Source organism: Heterodontus francisci, unplaced genomic scaffold (assembly GCF_036365525.1).
Source record: "Heterodontus francisci isolate sHetFra1 unplaced genomic scaffold, sHetFra1.hap1 HAP1_SCAFFOLD_1519, whole genome shotgun sequence".
Classification (NCBI taxonomy): Eukaryota; Metazoa; Chordata; class Chondrichthyes; order Heterodontiformes; family Heterodontidae; genus Heterodontus; species Heterodontus francisci.
Window position 1 is genome coordinate 47,083 of NW_027141846.1, and position 18,843 is coordinate 65,925.

The 18,843-nt window shown below is 49.2% G+C and overlaps 1 protein-coding gene across 4 annotated transcripts in view; it reads right to left on the minus strand.

The window, feature by feature from the left end:
* LOC137364930 (HHIP-like protein 1) overlaps positions 1-16,405 on the minus strand; it is a 33,216-nt gene extending 16,811 nt beyond the window's left edge. The window contains exons 1-4 of one of the 4 annotated variants that reach the window (XM_068027808.1): positions 16,338-16,405; positions 11,283-11,471; positions 3,490-4,136; positions 2,059-2,202 (exon numbers count right to left, since the gene is read on the minus strand). In XM_068027808.1, coding sequence (XP_067883909.1) covers positions 2,059-2,202; positions 3,490-4,136; positions 11,283-11,417 — 926 coding nt within the window. In that variant the 5' untranslated portion in view covers positions 11,418-11,471; positions 16,338-16,405. Of the gene's footprint in view, positions 1-2,058; positions 2,203-3,489; positions 4,137-11,282; positions 11,854-12,761; positions 12,989-16,337 lie in introns of those variants that run through there. The other 3 variants (XM_068027807.1, XM_068027806.1, XM_068027805.1) reach the window with 3 other exon arrangements.
* Positions 16,406-18,843: the final 2,438 nt, after the last annotated feature.

Here is an 18,843-nt window from a genome sequence, read left to right on the forward strand (position 1 = left end):
TCACAGCTTTTTAGGGAAGAGAGTTCCAGATTTCCACTCCCCTTTATGTGAGGAAATGCTTCCTGACATCACCCCTAAACGGCCTGGCTCTAAATTTGTAGGTTCTGTCCCCTTGTTCTGGACTGCTTCGACTCGCCACACTTTAGCCCCGTCTTTATGGCTGCCCGCCAGCTCTGGCGAACGCTGGCAACTGACTCCCACGACTTGTGATCAAGGTCACAGGATTTCATGTCGCGTTTGCAGACGTCTTTAAAGCGGAGACATGGACGGCCGGTGGGTCTGATACCAGTGGCGAGCTCGCTGTACAATGTGTCTTTGGGGATCTGCCGTCTTCCATGTGGCTCACATGGCCAAGCCATCTCAAGCGCCGCTGACTCAGTAGGGTGTATATGCTGGGAATGTTGGCCGCCTCGAGGACTTCTGTGTTGGAGATACGGTCCTGCCACCTGATGCCAAGGATTCTCCGGAGGCAGTGAAGATGGAATGAATTGAGACGTCGCTCTTGGCTGACATACGTTGTCCAGGCCTCGCTGCCATAGAGCAAGGTACTGAGGACACAGGCCTGATACACTCGAACTTTTGTGTTCCGTGTCAGTGCGCCATTTTCCCACACTCTCTTGGCCAGTTATACTAATCCTACATTAATCCCATATCCCATATTCCCTACCGCATCCCCTCAATTCCCCTACCCCCTCTAGGGGCAATTTACAATGGCCAATTTACCTATCAACCTGCAAGTCTTTGGCTGTGGGAGGAAACCGGAGCACCCAGCGGAAACCCACGCGGTCACAGGGAGAACTTGCAAACTCCGCACAGGCAGTACCCAGAATTGAACCCGGATCCCTGGAGCTGTGAGGCTGCGGTGCTAACCACTGCGCCACTGTGCCGCCCATTCGATAAGATCATGGCTGATTAGCTACATCAACAGCCCACGATCCCTTGATTCCCTTAGGCGGCAAAAATCTGCCAATCTCAGCTTTGAACGTACTCAACGACTGAGCATCCACAGCTCTCCGGGGGTAGAGAATTCCAAAGATTCACAACGCGCTGATTAAAGAAACTCCTTCTCATCCCAGTCCTAAGTGGCCGACACCTTACCCTGAGATTGTGCCCCCCTTGTTCTAGACATTCCAGCCAGGGGGGAAAGTATCCTCTCGGCACTGGCTCTGTCAAGCAATGAGATAAGTGACTGTTTGAGGTGTTGGTTGAGGGATAGATTTAGACCAGGAGACTGGGGGCGAACTCCCCTTCTCTTCCTTTGGCATAGTTTCATCACCAGAGAGTAGAGGATTCTCCCCCCCCCACCCCCCTCCCCAATCTCCTCCCCTCCCCCACAGCACAGGAGCCAGATCCCCGCTGTTTGTAGGAACTGCCAGGTTAAATGAACGCCAGGCTCCATCACTGGCTCTTTAACGAGCTCCTCGCCCCGTCTCCGGTGACCAGATCAACTCTGATTTGAAATTTCGCAAACATCCCCTCCCCCACTCATCGCTCCCATCCTTTGGCATTCCGCGTAGAACTTTAATTGGACGATCAGAGCCCGAAACCTCGTGGTTTAACATTCTCCATTCGTGATTGAACAATTCGGTGGAGAGACAGAGAGGCAAGGAGCCGGGGTACTAGGGTGCGAGAAAAAGCAGAGGCACAGCGAAGGTAGGAGAGGGAGAGACCCAATATTAGTGTGATCAATACATAAAATTAAAGTAAGACGCAGCATTTCTTCACACAAAGTAGTGTAAATCTGGAACTCAGTCTACCCCCTTCCCCCCCCACACCCTCAAAAAAAAAAAGGACAGTTAAATGGAGCCACGATCTGATTGAGCGGTGGAATGGGCTGTCCTGGTTCTAAGGCAAACTCTCCGGCAGCAGGATAACACATTGTGTCACACATGTAATCACCTCCCTGGCATGTGAAAGCAGTGGATTCACATGGGGAAAAACTAATATCAAATGTGATAAATTCCCGAGAATCATTGAGCAATGCTGTGGGAGTTTCCCGTCATTAAAGGGCAACACGCACATGCACACACACACACATACACACAGCGTCAAACCTACTTATTCTGGGCGTTTCCAAACTTGCCAAAGGGATCTCCGGCTCGGCCCCCGTCTCCAGTGAAGATGTAGAGATACCCGTCGCTTCCAAACAGTAGCTGCCCTCCATTGTGGTTCGAGGCTGGTTCCACCACCTCCAAAATCACCCTGCGGAAGTTAATATTCTGTTTAAATTCCTGTGGACTCGGAGCAGAGAATCTGCGAACAAGCTGACCGGTCCACACTGGGAATGTCAAAGTTTAGAACCCCCGAACTCGGGCAGTCTGGGACTTACGGGCTCCTAAATTAGACTCAATGCCCCAGGGTTAGCCAGGGGACCCACTTCTGCTCACGAGCTGGAAGGGCCAGGTGCACGTGTTCTGGAAGCACCTACGCCCATGGAACCGTACCCCACTGAGAGTGTCAGTGCGTGGAACCGTACCCCAGTGAGAGTGTCAGTGCGTGTGGAACCGTACCCCAGTGAGAGTGTCAGTGCGTGGAACCGTACCCCAGTGAGAGTGTCAGTGCGTGGAACCGTACCCCAGTGAGAGTGTCAGTGCGTGGAACCGTACCCCAGTGAGAGTTTCAGTGCGTGTGGAACCGTACGCCAGTGAGAGTGTCAGTGCGTGGAACCGTACCCCAGTGAGAGTGTCAGTGCGTGTGGAACCGTACCCCAGTGAGAGTGTCAGTGCGTGTGGAACCGTACCCCAGTGAGAGTGTCAGTGCGTGGAACCGTACCCCAGTGAGAGTGTCAGTGCGTGGAACCGTACCCCAGTGAGAGTGTCAGTGCGTGGAACCGTACCCCAGTGAGAGTTTCAGTGCGTGTGGAACCGTACACCAGTGAGAGAGTCAGTGCGTGGAACCGTAGCCCAGTGAGAGTCAGTGCGCGTGGAACCGTACCCCAGTGAGAGTCAGTGCGTGGAACCGTACCCCAGTGAGAGTGTCAGTGCGCGTGGAACCGTACCCCAGTGAGAGAGTCAGTGCGTGGAACCGTACCCCAGTGAGAGTGTCAGTGCGTGGAACCATACCCCAGTGAGAGTGTCAGTGCGCGTGGAACCGTACCCCAGTGAGACAGTCAGTGCGTGGAACCGTACCCCAGTGAGAGTGTCAGTGCGCGTGGAACCGTACCCCAGTGAGAGTGTCAGTGCGCGTGGAACCGTACCCCAGTGAGAGTGTCAGTGCGTGGCTCCGTACCCCAGTGAGAGAGTCAGTGCGTGTGGAACCGTACCCCAGTGAGAGAGTCAGTGCGTGGAACCGTACCCCAGTGAGAGAGTCAGTGCACGTGGAACTGTACCCCAGTGAGAGAGTCAGTGCGCGTGGAACCTGTGTAGAGAAAGGAAATCAAATACAGTCCTCTTGGAAGAGAGGATTATTACATCAGGAAGGAGGATGTGCCCTTAAATTGTGAGCCTGCTACATGTGTGCTGTCCCTTTAAGAGGCGGAGTTGCTCTGACCTTTCTGACATGTGGTCCAGTGCGTTCATGTTGCTGGGCAGTAGTTGGAACTCGCTGATGCGGATTCTTTCTGCTTTCCTCGAGAATATGGAATAATACACGTAGACCTTGCCATTCCACTTGAAGTTGGGGTGAAAGGCCAGGCCCAGGAAGCCCCGCTCATCCCCGAGCCAGGGGGAAGTCAGCACGGCCTCTGTCAGGTTGAGGAAGGGCCGGCTGACCTTTGACCCATTGGCCAGGTAGACCCAGACCAGACCCACTTGCTCGGCCACGAAGAAGCGGTGAGTGCCGTCGCCGGCGTGCAGCATAGCCAGCGGGTTGCACAGCCGGTTGGCCACCTCCTGCAGGCAGAGCTGGAGACAGCCCTGGGGGTCTGCTCGGACCGCCCCCAGGTTGGCGTTGAGCTGGCTGCTGGACAGGACGTTGGGGTAACAGTAGTCACGGTCCCGGAGCTCCAGGTAGTTGCAGAACCTCTCCCGGTCCGACTCCAGTTTCATTGTCCGCTGGTCCCCGGTCAGCAGGCTGATCGTCGAGCGACACTGCTTCCAGTACTCGGTGCAGTAATCGGCACAGAGCCCTGGCAACAGGCGGACTGGCGTGTTGGCATCTTCAGCATCATACAAGTGAGCCGCAAACGGGGAGCACTTCTAAAAGAAAAGAAAAAATGCATTTATATAGGGCCTTTCACAAACTTCAGGGCTTCCCAAAATGTTACGCGCCCAATGAAGTGCTTTTTGAAGTACTGTCGTAATGTAGGAAGTGCAGCAGCCATTTTGGTGCACAGCACGATCCCACAAAAAGCAATCTGATAATGACCGGATAATCTGTTTGTTGTGATGTTGATCGAGGGATAAACATTGGCCAGGACACCGGGGAGAACTCCCCCGCTTCAAATAGTGCCATGGGATCATTTACGGCCAACCGAGGGGGCAGACGGGGTTTCGGTTTAATGTCTTATCCAAAGGACGGCACCTCTGACAGTGCGGCACTCCCTCAGTACTGCACAACGAGTGTCAGCCTAGATTTTTGTGCTCAAGTCTCTGGGGTGAACAAAGAACAGTACAGCACAGGAACAGGCCATTCGGCCCTCCAAGCCTGCGCCGATCTTGATGCCTGCCGAAACTAACACCTTCTGCACTTCTGGGGACCGTATCCCTCTATTCCCATCCTATTCATGTATTTGTCAAGATGTCTCTTAAACGTTGCTATCGTACCTGCTTCCACCACCTCCCCCGGCAGCAAGTGCCAGGCACTCACCACCCTCTGTGTAAAGAACTTGCCTCGCACATCCCCTCTAAACTTTGCCCCTCTCACCTTAAACCTATGTCCCCTAGTAACTGACTCTTCCACCCTGGGAAAAAGCTTCTGACTATCCACTCTGTCCATGCCGCTCATAACTTTGTAAACCTCTATCATGTCGCCCCTCCACCTCCGTCGTTCCAGTGAAAACAATCGGAGTTTATCCAACCTCTCCTCATAGTTAATGCCCTCCAGACCAGGCAACCTCCTGGTAAACCTCTTCTGTACCCTCTCCAAAGCCTCCACGTCCTTCTGGTAGTGTGGCGACCAGAATTGCATGCAATATTCTAAGTGTGGTCTAACTAAAGTTCTGTACAGCTGCAGCATGACTTGCCAATTTTTATACTCTATGCCCCGACCGATGAAGGCAAGCATGCCGTATGCCTTCTTGACTACCTTATCCACCTGCGTTGCCACTTTCAGTGACCTGTGGACCTGTACGCCCAGATCTCTCTGCCTGTCAATACTCCTAAGGGTTCTGCCATTTACTGTATACTTCCCACCTGCATTAGACCTTCCAAAATGCATAACCTCACATTTTTCCGGATTAAACTCCAACTGCCATTTCTCCGCCCAAGTCTCCAACCGATCTATATCCTGCTGTATCCTCTGACAATCCTCATCACTGTCCGCAACTCCACCAACCTTTGTGTCGTCCGCAAACTTACTAATCAGACCAGCTACATTTTCCTCCAAATCATTTATATATACTACAAAGAGCAAAGGTCCCAGCACTGATCCCTGCGGAACACCACTAGTCACATCCCTCCATTCAGAAAAGCACCCTTCCACTGCTACCCTCTGTCTTCTGTGACTGAGCCAGTTCTGACTTGAACCCACAACCTTCTGACTCGGGAGCGAGAGTGCTACCCACTGAGCCACAGCTGACTGAAAGGGAGGGCGGGGAAGGGGAGGGGGTGGTGTTAGAGGCTGCCAGGAGTATTGAGCTGGGTCACAGTGTGATCACAATATGCCTGAGGAGAAGGGAAAGTTTTGACAAATGGTCTCAGCCACTCATGGTTTAGTGACTGAATCAGACAGGGGTTCCCAGTAAAGTCCAAGGGCTGGATTTTCGAGCCCCACTGATGTTGAGAATGAAGGCTGACAGGGCCTCAAAGTTCTGAGGCTGGCCAGTGTGCCTGTTTCCCAACTTCCTTCCCAACAGCGGCTGTTTTGGCTGACACGGGTTTGGAGCCTGGGATGGCCCCCATGAGGAGGGCAGGTAATTAGGCTTGTTAAGAGCCTTGTTGAGCAGGGATTAAGGAGGCTGTCTGGGATTTTCCAATCAGCCTCCAGTTCCCCGACACTGCCTGGAAGTGGGCACCCAGTGGCAGGCTGGGGTACTGGCACTCCATGCAGGCCTACAGACCCTCCCTGTCAACCTGGTTGAGGGTACAACCAAAGGCTGCCCCTGTAAAAGGGGCACCCCATCCACACCACGCACACTTTTTAAAAAGGGGCTGAGAGGGCACCTTCTTGTTGAGGCACCCTCTCAGTTACTTACCTTGTACTGCAGTTGGGTGCTTATCTGAAGCTGCAGGCCCTCTGATTGACCCTCCAGCTTCGAGAGCCCGCCTGCTGTCCTTAATTGGTCAGGGAACCTGTCTCAATGCCAAGTCAGGGCTCATCCAGATGAAAATATTGACTTTAATCACATTCCAGTCTCTGTGGGGAAAATTCAGCCCCAAGTCTGTGAGAGACAGGTGACGTCGGGTCGGAGCTCAGCTTTGATGCCTGCCATGGCCAAATAGCCTGCTATTGCTTACTGTCTGAGGTCACACATACAATCTGGGCAATTGGAATCTGGTCATATATTCTACCCCAATGCATATTACTGTTTTTGGTGGCTGGGAGTTAAACAGGAACTGGGATAAATCTACAGTTATACAGTGAGTGACCCTTATCCTGCTGAATAAACAGTGACTCTGTACAGTTACACAGTGAGTGACCCTTACCCTGCTGAATAAACAGTCACTGTATAGTTACACAGTGAGTGATCCTTACCCTGCTGAATAAACAGTGACTCTGTACAGTTACACAGTGAGTGATCCTTACCCTGCTGAATAAACAGTGACTCTGTACAGTTACACAGTGAGTGACCCTTACCCTGCTGAATAAACAGTCACTGTATAGTTACACAGTGAGTGATCCTTACCCTGCTGAATAAACAGTGACTCTGTACAGTTACACAGTGAGTGACCCTTACCCTGCTGAATAAACAGTCACTGTATAGTTACACAGTGAGTGATCCTTACCCTGCTGAATAAACAGTGACTCTGTACAGTTACACAGTGAGTGATCCTTACCCTGCTGAATAAACAGTGACTCTGTACAGTTACACAGTGAGTAACCCTTACCCTGCTGAATAAACAGTGACTCTGTACAGTTACACAGTGAGTGACCCTTACCCTGCTGAATAAACAGTGACTCTGTACAGTTACACAGTGAGTGATCCTTACCCTGCTGAATAAACAGTGACTCTGTACAGTTACACAGTGAGTGATCCTTACCCTGCTGAATAAACAGTGACTCTGTACAGTTACACAGTGAGTGACCCTTACCCTGCTGAATAAACAGTGACTCTGTACAGTTACACAGTGAGTGATCCTCACCCTGAATAAACATTCACTCTGTACAGTTACACAGTGAGTGACCCTCACCCTGAGTAAACAGTCACTCTGTACAGTTACACAGTGAGTGATCCTTACCCTGCTGAATAAACAGTGACTCTGTACAGTTACACAGTGAGTGATCCTTACCCTGCTGAATAAACAGTGACTCTGTACAGTTACACAGTGAGTGATCCTTACCCTGCTGAATAAACAGTGACTCTGTACAGTTATACAGTGAGTGATCCTTACCCTGCTGAATAAACAGTGACTCTGTACAGTTACACAGTGAGTGACCCTTACCCTGCTGAATAAACAGTGACTCTGTACAGTTACACAGTGAGTGATCCTCACCCTGAATAAACATTCACTCTGTACAGTTACACAGTGAGTGACCCTCACCCTGAATAAACATTCACTCTGTACAGTTACACAGTGAGTGACCCTCACCCTGAATAAACATTCACTCTGTACAGTTACACAGTGAGTGACCCTCACCCTGAATAAACAGTGACTCTGTACAGTTACACAGTGAGTGATCCTTACCCTGCTGAATAAACAGTGACTCTGTACAGTTATACAGTGAGTGATCCTTACCCTGCTGAATAAACAGTGACTCTGTACAGTTACACAGTGAGTGACCCTTACCCTGCTGAATAAACAGTGACTCTGTACAGTTACACAGTGAGTGATCCTTACCCTGCTGAATAAACAGTGACTCTGTACAGTTACACAGTGAGTGACCCTTACCGAACATCATGGGACAGGACGCTCTGGAAGTGGTTCAAAAGTTCACCTACCTAGGCTCAACTATCACCAGTAACCTGTCTCTCGATGCAGAAATCAACAAGCGCATGGGAAAGGCTTCCTCTGCTATGTCCAGACTGGCCAAGAGAGTGTGGGAAAATGGTGCACTGACACAGAACACAAAAGTCCAAGTGTATCAAGCCTGTGTCCTCAGTACCTTGCTCTACGGCAGCGAGACCTGGACAACGTACGTCAGCCAAGAGCGACGTCTCAATTCATTCCATCTTCGCTGCCTCCGGAGGATCCTTGGCATCAGGTGGCAGGACCGTATCTCCAACACAGAAGTCCTCGAGGCGGCCAACATCCCCAGCATAAGCCAGCGTCGCTTGAGATGGCTTGGCCATGTGAGCCGCATGGAAGATGGCAGGATCCCCAAGGACACATTGTACAGCGAGCTCGTCACTGGTATCAGACCCACCGACCGTCCATGTCTCTGCCTTAAAGATGTCTGCAAATGCAACATGAAGTCCTGTGACATTGATCACAAGTCATGGGAGTCAGTTGCCAGCGATCGCCTGAGCTGGCAGGCAGCCATAAAGGCGGGGCTAAAGCGTGGCGAGTCGAAGAGACTTAGCAGTTGGCAGGAAAAAAGACAGAAGCGCAAGGGGAGAGCCAACTGTGTAACAGCCCCGACAACCAATTTTATCTGCAGCACCTGTGGAAGAGCCTGTCACTCTAGAATTGGCCTTTATAGCCACTCCAGGCGCTGCTTCACAAACCACTGACCACCTCCAGGCGCTTACCCATTGTCTCTCGAGACAAGGAGGCCAAAGAAGAAGAAGAAGATCCTTACCCTGCTGAATAAACAGTGACTCTGAACAGTTAGCATGTCTCTACTTATTACAGAAGTTTGTGGTGCCTGCTGTTTTGATGTGTGTTTTTCTCTCAATTTTTGTTCCATTTTTCGCAGTATGGAACTATCTCTGAAGAGTTAATTTTTTATTTCCGGTAGAATATGATTCATTTTAGAAATATAGGATAAGGTTAAAAAAAAACCCACCTCAATCCCTCAAAAATGCATCTTTGCTTCAGTCTGAAGCATGTGGTGAAACTTCATTACATTTTCCGTTAGCCTGGGGGGGAGTGAGTGTACTGGAGGAAGGCTGAGTCAGTGCCTGCAGGAATCTCTCTGTATGAAGATATTCTGAAGTAGAACGAAAGTGGCAAAGGAACCCTGGTGAGGGGGAGGGGTGGTGGAGAGATGGGCATGGGGTAGGGACAGGAGGAGGCCATTCAGCCCCTCGAGCCTGTCCCGCTATTAAATGAGATCATGGCTGATCTGTGACCGAACTCCATATACCCGCCTTTACCTCATATCCCTTTTAATACCTTTGGTTAACAAAAATCTATCACTTTCATGGTGCAGCGGAGCTGGGAGATCATGGACAAGCGGTTGGGGGTGGGGGGGGGGTGGTGTGTGTGTGTGTGGGCTGGAGCAATGGGGAGGGTTTGACATGATGGGTGGAGTGCTGAGCATAGGAATGGGGGGGGCGGGGGGGGGAGGAGGGGAGGGTGATTGGTGGTTTGGAGTGGGCATGGCGAGTCAATGGATTCCAGCATCTCCTCGCCAACCCAGGCAGAGAGTTGCTGTACAACAACAACAACAACTTATATAGCACCTTTAACATAGTGAAATGTCCCAAGGTTCTTTGCAGGAGAAAGCAGTGTGTGACACCGAGCCACACAAGGAGATATCAGGACAGGTGGGCAGAAAGCTCGGTGAGAGAGAGAGAGGGGTGGAGGGAAGTTTAGGCACAGCAAGTTGAACAGCTCAGCACTGGGGTGCCACGTTCCATCTCTGGTCCATACGGAGCTCGGGGATGGGTGGAGTGACTGTTACAAATAGGGTTCCACACCCTCGGAATAGAGGCGGTGGAAGAGAGACACCCAAGCACCCTTCAAATAATTAACCAGCAAGATCAGCACCTTCAAGAGTAGGGAATGGGCAGAAACACTGAGCTGAAACAATTTGTGTGTGCATGTGAGTGGGGTGGGGGTGGGGGTGGGGGTGGGGGCAGAGGAGGGAAGAGGTCCTCATTATCAGGATCCTGATTAAAGAGGGAATGCCACAATTAATTCTTTGACCTCCCAACCAGCTCCGTACTTTGCACTGCTAAGTGCTGGGGGGTACCTTTCTCCCCGGAGAAGCTAACTGCCCACTCCTGCACCCCCATAACCCACCCCACAGACCGACGGATCTGCATTGTAAAGAAACTCCCAGTCCTCAATCCCAAAATCCTCAATCCCAAAATCCTCAATCCCAATCAGAAATTCCCAATCCTATTCCAAAATCAAAAATCCCCAATCCAAAATCCCAATCAGAATTTCCCCAACTCAATCCGAAATCCCCAATCCCAATCACCACCCCAAAATGAATCCCAATCCAAAATTCACTGTCAGAAACTAACAATGGCAAATCCCAATCAGAAATCCCACAAACCAATTGCCCGCAAACAGAAACTCTTAAAATAAATCCCAATCCGAAACCCTGCCAATCAAAATCCTCAATCCCAATCCGACACACCTCAGTAAGAAATCCACCAACCCCAAAGAGAAACCCACCCCCCAATCCCAAATGTAGCCCAATGAGAAATTACAAACCTAATTGTTTGCGGCACACTGGCACAGTGGTTAGCACCGCAGCCTCACAGCTCCAGGGACCCGGGTTCAATTCTGGGTACTGCCTGTGTGGAGTTTGCAAGTTCTCCCTGTGTCTGCGTGGGTTTCCTCCGGGTGCTCCGGTTTCCTCCCACAAAACAAAAAGACTTGCAGGTTGGTAGGTAAATTGGCCATTAAAAATTGCCCCTAGTATAGGTAGGAGAACATAGGGACAGGTGGGGATGTGGTAGGGAATATGGGGTTAGTGTAGGATTAGTATAAATGGGTGGTTGATGGTCGGCACAAACTCGGTGGGCCGAAGGGCCTGTTTCAGTGCTGTATCTCTAAACTAATTCAATATTCACAATCAAACCACCCCCGACCAAACCCCAAATCCCCCAATCAGAGACTCCAATCCCAAACCCTAAAGCAGAACCCCACCACCCCCCCCCCCCCCCATATTATTTAAAGCCATCTTACCTGACACAGGAGTTCATGGATGTACTTTGCACAGACAGAGATTCCCGAGTGATGGAAGTAGCTGAGGATGTGCTGGTATCTCCGAGCAATGTTAGAGTCCATGCGGGAGTCGCAGCACCCGAAGGATGAATACATGGAGCAGAATGACAGGGGTTCAGAGGGTTTAAACGGAGGCTTGAAGTCCAGGCACTGAGGGTGAGAAGCAGCAGTTGGCATCTGAACAGAAATGACCAGAATGAGCAAGCTGCCCTTGACGGAAAGATTCATCCTGCCTAGCAAAGTTCATTGGGACTTAAAACCTCATTAAAGTGTCTGGAAAGTGTACGTCTCTGTCCCTCCTTCTGATGTGGTATCTACTTGCTTGTCTGTCTCTGGTTATTTCTCGCTCCCTAACTTTGTTTTTTTCTCTCCTCGTCTGTGCCTTTCTCTTCCTCTCTACCTGGTTTCTATTTCTTCTCTCTTGTGCCTGTGTGTGTTTGTCTTTCTCCCTCTTTGTCTGCTTTCTCTCTCTTTGTGTGTCTCTCCTGTCTCTCTGTGTGTGGCTCTCTCTTTCTCCTGTGCCTGCAGGGCTGTGTGTTGATCCTGTACAGGGAGGAGGGTGGGGGGGGGGGGGGGGGGGGTGTTCCTTTTTGCGGACACGTGTCTTCAGTTTAGTTTGATCCAAGTTGTAGTCTGTGAGTGAAGGGGACTGCACTCGTTGTGAAAGAGGCTCAGAGAAGGAGGGAGGACAAAGAGAAAGGGACGCTGAGTGGGAGGGTGCGTGTGGGACTATGGTCAAGCAAAACCAAACAAGCCAGGAGAGAGAGAGAGAGAGAAACACAAAAAGATAAATCTCAAGTGACAGAAATAGCCAGCATCATGAGTTTAATGTAAGGAATTGTATTGACTGACTTTATTTCATTGTATATGCTGGTGTGTAGAAGCAGAGACTGACGGTGCTACTTGTGTGTGTTCAACCGATTCACGCCATGCAGTAAAATGAAAAGCAATTAGCACGGAGCATTTAGTCCTCGCTGCTGAACTGTGAGGAGGACCCTGCTTGCTTGCTTGCTGAATCCTGTCTCCAACAGTTAGGCTCAGGTTGGACTCTGGGATGCCTTTAACACCCAGCAGTCAAAAACAAACACCAGCTCACTCGAAAGTACAAATGGTTCAGTTCAAAGAAGGGAAAACCTGAGACTTCATAGAACCATACAGCAACGGAGGAGGCCATTCGGCCCATCCTGCCCCTGTTGGCCTTTTGAAAGAGCTATCCAATTAGTCCCCACAGGCCCCCCCTGCCCCTTCCCCCATAGCCCTGCAAATCTTTCCCCTTTAACTATTTATCCAATTCCCTTTTGAAAGTTACTATTCAATCTGCTTCCACCGCCCTTTCAAGCAGCGCCTCCCAGATCACAACTCACTGTGTAAAATCCATTTCTCCTCATCTCCCTCATGGGGTTTTTTGGCAATTATTTTAAATCGGTGTTCTCTACTTACCGACCCTCCTGTCAAGTGAAAACAGTTTCCTCCCACCAAGAGGCGTAGAATATAAAAGTTGAGGGGTAGTGGTGATGCTACATAACACCTTCATGTGGCCACAGTTGACGGACTGTCCGCATCTTTGGCCTCCGCATTACAAGGAGGATGTTGAAGAACTAGTGAGAGTATCGCACAGATTCACTAAGACGCTGCCTGGTGTGTGGAAACAAAAATACAAAGAAAATTCTGAGCACCGCACCATAAGGAAGGATATATTGGCCTTGGAGGGAGTACAGGGCAGATTTACCAGAATGAAACTTGGACTCCAAGGGTTAAATTACGAGGAGAGATTGCACAAACTAGGATTGTATCCCTGGAATTTAGAAGGTGATTTGATCTGCGTTCTCAAGATATTAAGGGCAACTGATAGAGAGAAAGCTATCTACCCTATTTCCACTGGTTGGGGAGTCTAGGACTAGGGGGCAGAGTCTCAAAATTAGAGACAGACCTTTCAGGAGTGAAATTAGGAAACACTTCTACACATGTGTTAACCAAAGGTATTAAGGGATATTGGGCAAAGGCTTGTATTTGGAGTTAGGTTGCAGATCAGTCATGTTCTCATCGAATGGCAGAACAGGCTTGAGGGGCTGAATGGCCTTCTCCCATTGCTAAATTCTGATGTAAATTGGGGCTGCTTTGTATCAGAACAGAGGAGAATAAGAGGTGGTTAGATAAAGGTGTTTAAAATTATGAAGGAATGAGACAGAATAGGTAGAAACAAACGGTTTCCAATGATTGGAGGGTCCAGAGCAAAATGATATAGATAATCAGATTAATAATAAAGTGGGAGAAATCTTTTTACACAAAGGGTTGAGAGGCTGAGGAATTCGCGACTGCATTTGTAATTTGACGAGAGACTGCCAACATTTAAAAATGGGTTAGATATTACAAAGTATTAATGACACGGAACAGGCCATTCGGCCCACTGGTCCATGCTGGTGTTTATGCTCCACATGAGTGTCCTCCCACTCCCTCTTTATCTCATCCTATCAACATATCCTTCTATTCCTTTCTCCTTCGTGTACTGATCGAATTTCTATGGATTAATTTTTATGGCAAACCATCTTTCATCATTTTACAGTATTTGTGCGGTTGGTTTTGTTATCTGATCCCGTGGAATTTACGGACGAGCTCTGAAGCGTACAGAATCCCTGAGAGAGCAACTTCAGAGGTTAATGCACATTCCGTCTCCCAACCCTGGAACTCCGAGATCCCGTGCCTTCAATATTGCTCATGCCCACTTACCGCGATCATTACACAGACTCCTGTGCGGATCTGCGGAGAGCTCACCGTTTGAGAGCGGGATAGTTCTGTTGTCAAGGCGAGGGTTAAGGGGTTTATCAAGTTATGGGCGGCACAGTGGTACAGTGGTTAGCACCGCAGCCTCACAGCTCCAGCGACCTGGGTTCAATTCTGGTACTGCCTGTGCGGAGTTTGCAAGTTCTCCCTGTGTCTGCGTGGGTTTCCTCCGGGTGCTCCGGTTTCCTCCCACATGCCAAAGACTTGCAGGTTGGTAGGTAAATTGGCCATTATAAATTGCCCCTAGTATAGGTAGGTGGTAGGGAAATATATAGGGACAGGTGGGGATGTGGTAGGAATATGGAATTAGTGTAGGATTAGTAGAAATGGGTGGTTGATGGTCGGCACAGACTCGGTGGGCCGAAGGGCCTGTTTCAGTGCTGTATCTATAAACTAAAACTAAACTAAACTAAAACTAAGTAGCAGCAGTGAGTCAACAGAAAGAACTGGAGAGGAAGTAAGATGTTTATAAGACAGGAGCTCGTATATCTCGGCATTATCGAATCCCTGAGCTGGTTTCTGCAAGATGAGAAAGGCACAATAGCCTTTGAAATGTTCGTTGAGTTTAAGATACTGGCTATTCTTGTCAGATTGCAACAATAACTAAGGTATCAGTTGTGGTCCAATGGGTAGACACGCTCACCTCCGAGTCAGAAGCTTGTGGGTTTAAGCCCCACTCCAGAGACTTGAGCACATAATCCATGCTGACAGTCAGTGCAGCACTCCCTCAGTACTGCAACTGGTCAGAGGTGCCGTGTTTCAGATGAGATGTTGAACTGAGGCCCTCTCAGGTGGATTTAAAAGAACCCATGGTGCTATTTTGAAGAAGAGCAGGGGAGTTTTCCCCGGGGTCCTGACCAATATTTATCCCTCAACCAACATCACAAAAACAGATCTGGTCATTATCACCTTTTTGTGTGCAAATTGGCCGAAGCCCGATATTACAACAGTGACTACATTTCTAAGACTACCTGTCTTATAAACTGGTTACTTCCACTCGAAATCCTTCTGTTGACTTAATGCAAGGCATTTTGAAGGGGTAAGGCACTATATAAATTGACTTTCTTCACTCTTTGACTCTCGCCTACCCCCATCACAGACTGTGGTCTGCAGCCACTGAGCTTTCACTGACTTTCACAGACATTATTTATCAAAGCTTCACTTCTGATTGTCTAATGTATCTGGATATTGAAAGTAAGCTTTGCCTCTGGCAGAGTATGAACAGACCCTCTGTATGAACACTGGCAAGAACTCAGACACATCAACAAAAAAGCACCTGGTTTCACATGGCTTCTATGCAAAGATTTCGGAGGTATCTTTGTTTTGTGGTCTGACAGCACCTCTCCCTTTTTCAGGGACCAAGGGCAGGTAGGGGGACGAAGGGTGATAAAGAGAGAGAGACAGACAGACAGACAGAAAGAGAGAGAGAGAGAGAGAGACAGAAAGAGAGAGACAGAGAGAGAGAAAAAGAGACAGAAAGAGAGAGACAGAGAGACAAAGAGAGAGAGCGAGAGAGACAGAAAGAGAGAGAGAAAGAGACAGAAAAAGAGAGAGAGAGAGACAGAAAGAGAGAGACAGAGAGAGAGAAAAAGAGACAGAAAGAGAGAGACAGAGAGACAAAGAGAGAGAGCGAGAGAGACAGAAAGAGAGAGAAAGAGACAGAAGGAGAGAGAGAGAGAGAGACAGAAAGAGAGAGAGAGAGACAGAAAGAGAGAGAGAGAGACAGAAAGAAAGAGAGAGAGAAAGAGAGAGAGAGAGAGAGAGACAGAAGGAGAGAGACAGACAGAAGGAGAGACAGAGACAGAGACAGAAAGAAAGAGAGACAGAAGGAGAGAGAGAAAGAGAGAGACAGAAAGAGACAGAGAGAGAGAAAGAGAGACAGAAAGAAAGGAGAGAGAGAGTATAGGAGATGGGGGGAGATGGAGGAGAGAAGATGTGGAGACAGGGGGAGAGGGAAGGAGATGGGGTGAGGTGTTGAGTTCAAAAGCATCACCAAATACTTCATGTCTCAGGATTGCAGCCTCTTTAACATCAGACTGATTTTGAGAGAGGGATCGTAAGTTTAAGGTACTGGGTTTTCCTGCCAATCACAGTGATGGTATATTCTTTCTAGCAGCTCAGTCGTGCTTGGCTGGCACTTGGCATGGAGCCAAACCACTTTCCAGTGATGTGCTGGGTTGCTGCACGAGAGCGATGATTCAGTGATTTTTTCCCCTAGCTTCTCCTCCTTGTTACCTCAGGTGCTGCTTTAGGTTGTTTCTTGACTCTCTGTTCTTCAGGTGCTCTGCTTTTCTGGCCAGCCTCTTGTCCCTTTGGAAGTGTAAGCGTATCCCAAACTCTGCTGCCTATTATCTTAAATCACATCAAGTTTATTTCGGTCATCACCCTGTGCTCCCAGTCTGACAAGGCCTCAGTTTTAAAATTCTCAGTTTTCTGTTCAGAGCCCTCCTGGGCCTCACCCCTCCCTATCCTCGTAACCAGTGTAGAGGGAGCTTTACTCTGTATCTAACCCGTGCTGTACTTGTCCTTGTGTGTGTTTGTATTACAGTTAAGGATGAGCTGTGACCGAGGCCCATGATTTATGGGAAACCTTCTCTTCTAGTGAGATATAAATGGATCCTTCACCCCTCCCTGTTACATACAGGTTAATAAATGGGGTTGAGTGATTTCCAAGGTTGGACTTCAGCAAGTGCCTTCGAGAAAGTGAGAGTGCAAAGACTGACAATGTGAGCACAGGCCCGAGTCCCGCTCAGACAGTCGAGGGATTCTTCCTGAGAATAATACGGACAATCTCTCACTGTACTGTAGGTGGCTGCTGAGTGACAGCAGGGTGGAGGTGAAAGATTGATAATGAGAGAGTGATGAATGAGCTGGAAGAAACTATCGCAGGGGCGAGCTCGACTTGTAGGCAGCTTTACCAGAGATGCAATATCCGGAGGTAACAAAGGCATCGATGAGGGTTTCAGCAGCCGATGAGCTAAGGCAGGAGTGGAGGTGGGCGATGTTACATAGGTGGAAGTCTTGGTGAACGAGCGGATTTGGCACAAGAAGAATCACAAGGCTACGGGCCTAGTGCTGGAAAATGGGATTAGAATAGTTAGGTGCTTGATGGCCGGCACGGACATGATGGGCTGAAGGGCCTGTTTCTGTGCTGTTTCACTCTATGACTCAATGACTGCAGTAACGCAGGTGGAGATAACAATAGCATCGGGACCTTGATGTCCTTTGACCTTGTATCCTTGAGGTTGCTCCCTTCCCCACACCACCCCCCCCCCTCCCCTCCCCCTCCCCAGCACCTACTTCCAGCGGGAATTCTGGCCAGATAACTCAAGCACGGATTGGTTGGCGAGTTGGTCGCTTGGGGTTCCTGTCTGATTTCAATTCCTCCGTCATCCTTTTTTTTTACAGGAGTAAGGAGACATAAACGACCACTGTGAATTAAATCTGGATTTAGAAAGCAGTGGAATGATTAATTGAAGTGATAAATTTGTTCCTTTAATTACTCTTCTCCAGCATCGCCCGCTAGTGCCCACACAGGTTTAGTTTAGTTTAGAGATACAGCACTGAAACAGGCCCTTCGGCCCAACGAGTCTGTGCCGACCATCAACCACCCATTTATACTAATCCTACACTAAGCCCATATTCCTACCACATCCCCACCTGTCCCTATATTTCCCTACCACCTACCTATACTAGGGGCAATTTATAATGGCCAATTTACCTATCAACCTGCAAGTCTTTGGCATGTGGGAGGAAACCGGAGCACCCGGAGGAAACCCACCCAGACACAGGGAGAACTTGCAAACTCCGCACAGGCAGTACCCGGAATTGAACCCGGGTCACTGGAGCGGTGAGGTGCAGTCCGCCAGCTGCGCAGAAATTTCGACCATGGCTTTTGTGTTCGGCACGGGATGCTGGGTAGATTTTAACGATTTTCCCCACTCAGCTTGTTGCTGGGAGAACTTGTTTGTAAAAGATACCCCCCTGCTGTGCCACTGAGTCGCTGACTCCACCCACCACCGACGCACATCTACAAGATACACTGCAGCAACTCACCAAGGTTCCTTCGACAGCACCTTCCAAACCCATGACCTCTACCACCTAGAAGGACAAGGGCAGCAGATGCATGGGAACATCACCACCTGCAAATTCCCCTCCAAGTCACACACCATTCCTGACTAAGGACGCCTAAAAATAGGGTTCCACAAATTTAGCACTGGGACCAAATTTTCACAAATTGCTAAGCTGGTATGGTTTGCATCCATTTTATGCCTTAAAATGGATAGTGTGCCAATTTCTAATCCATTCTATCAGTATCAGTGGCCTCAGCTCACACTCTTTTTCTCTTCCCGCTCTCCTTCCTGAAAATAGACTCTGAAATTAAACATTGTTCTGCACGTGCCAAGGGTCTCACACCCTCCCGTCGAACTGCCTTCAAATATCCACCCAAAAACTCTCTTTCTTGCCTGTTAGGATCAGGAGGAGAAACCCTGGCTGATTTTTGACTTTCACTAATCCAGGAGCACTGGGGCCCTTTGAGGCTTTAATTTGACAGTTCAGCACAGACTGAGGAACCAAGCAGAGACATTTCAGCTCTGGGTGGCTTCACGATTCTCTGCAGGAACTTTCTGAGCCACATCAGCGAACCATAGATGCTCATAATCTCCCCTCCTTTGTGAAATGTACAAGGGGATTCCCAGCGTGGCTGCTTCATGTAGGAAATTTCAGCTTTGTTTAATGG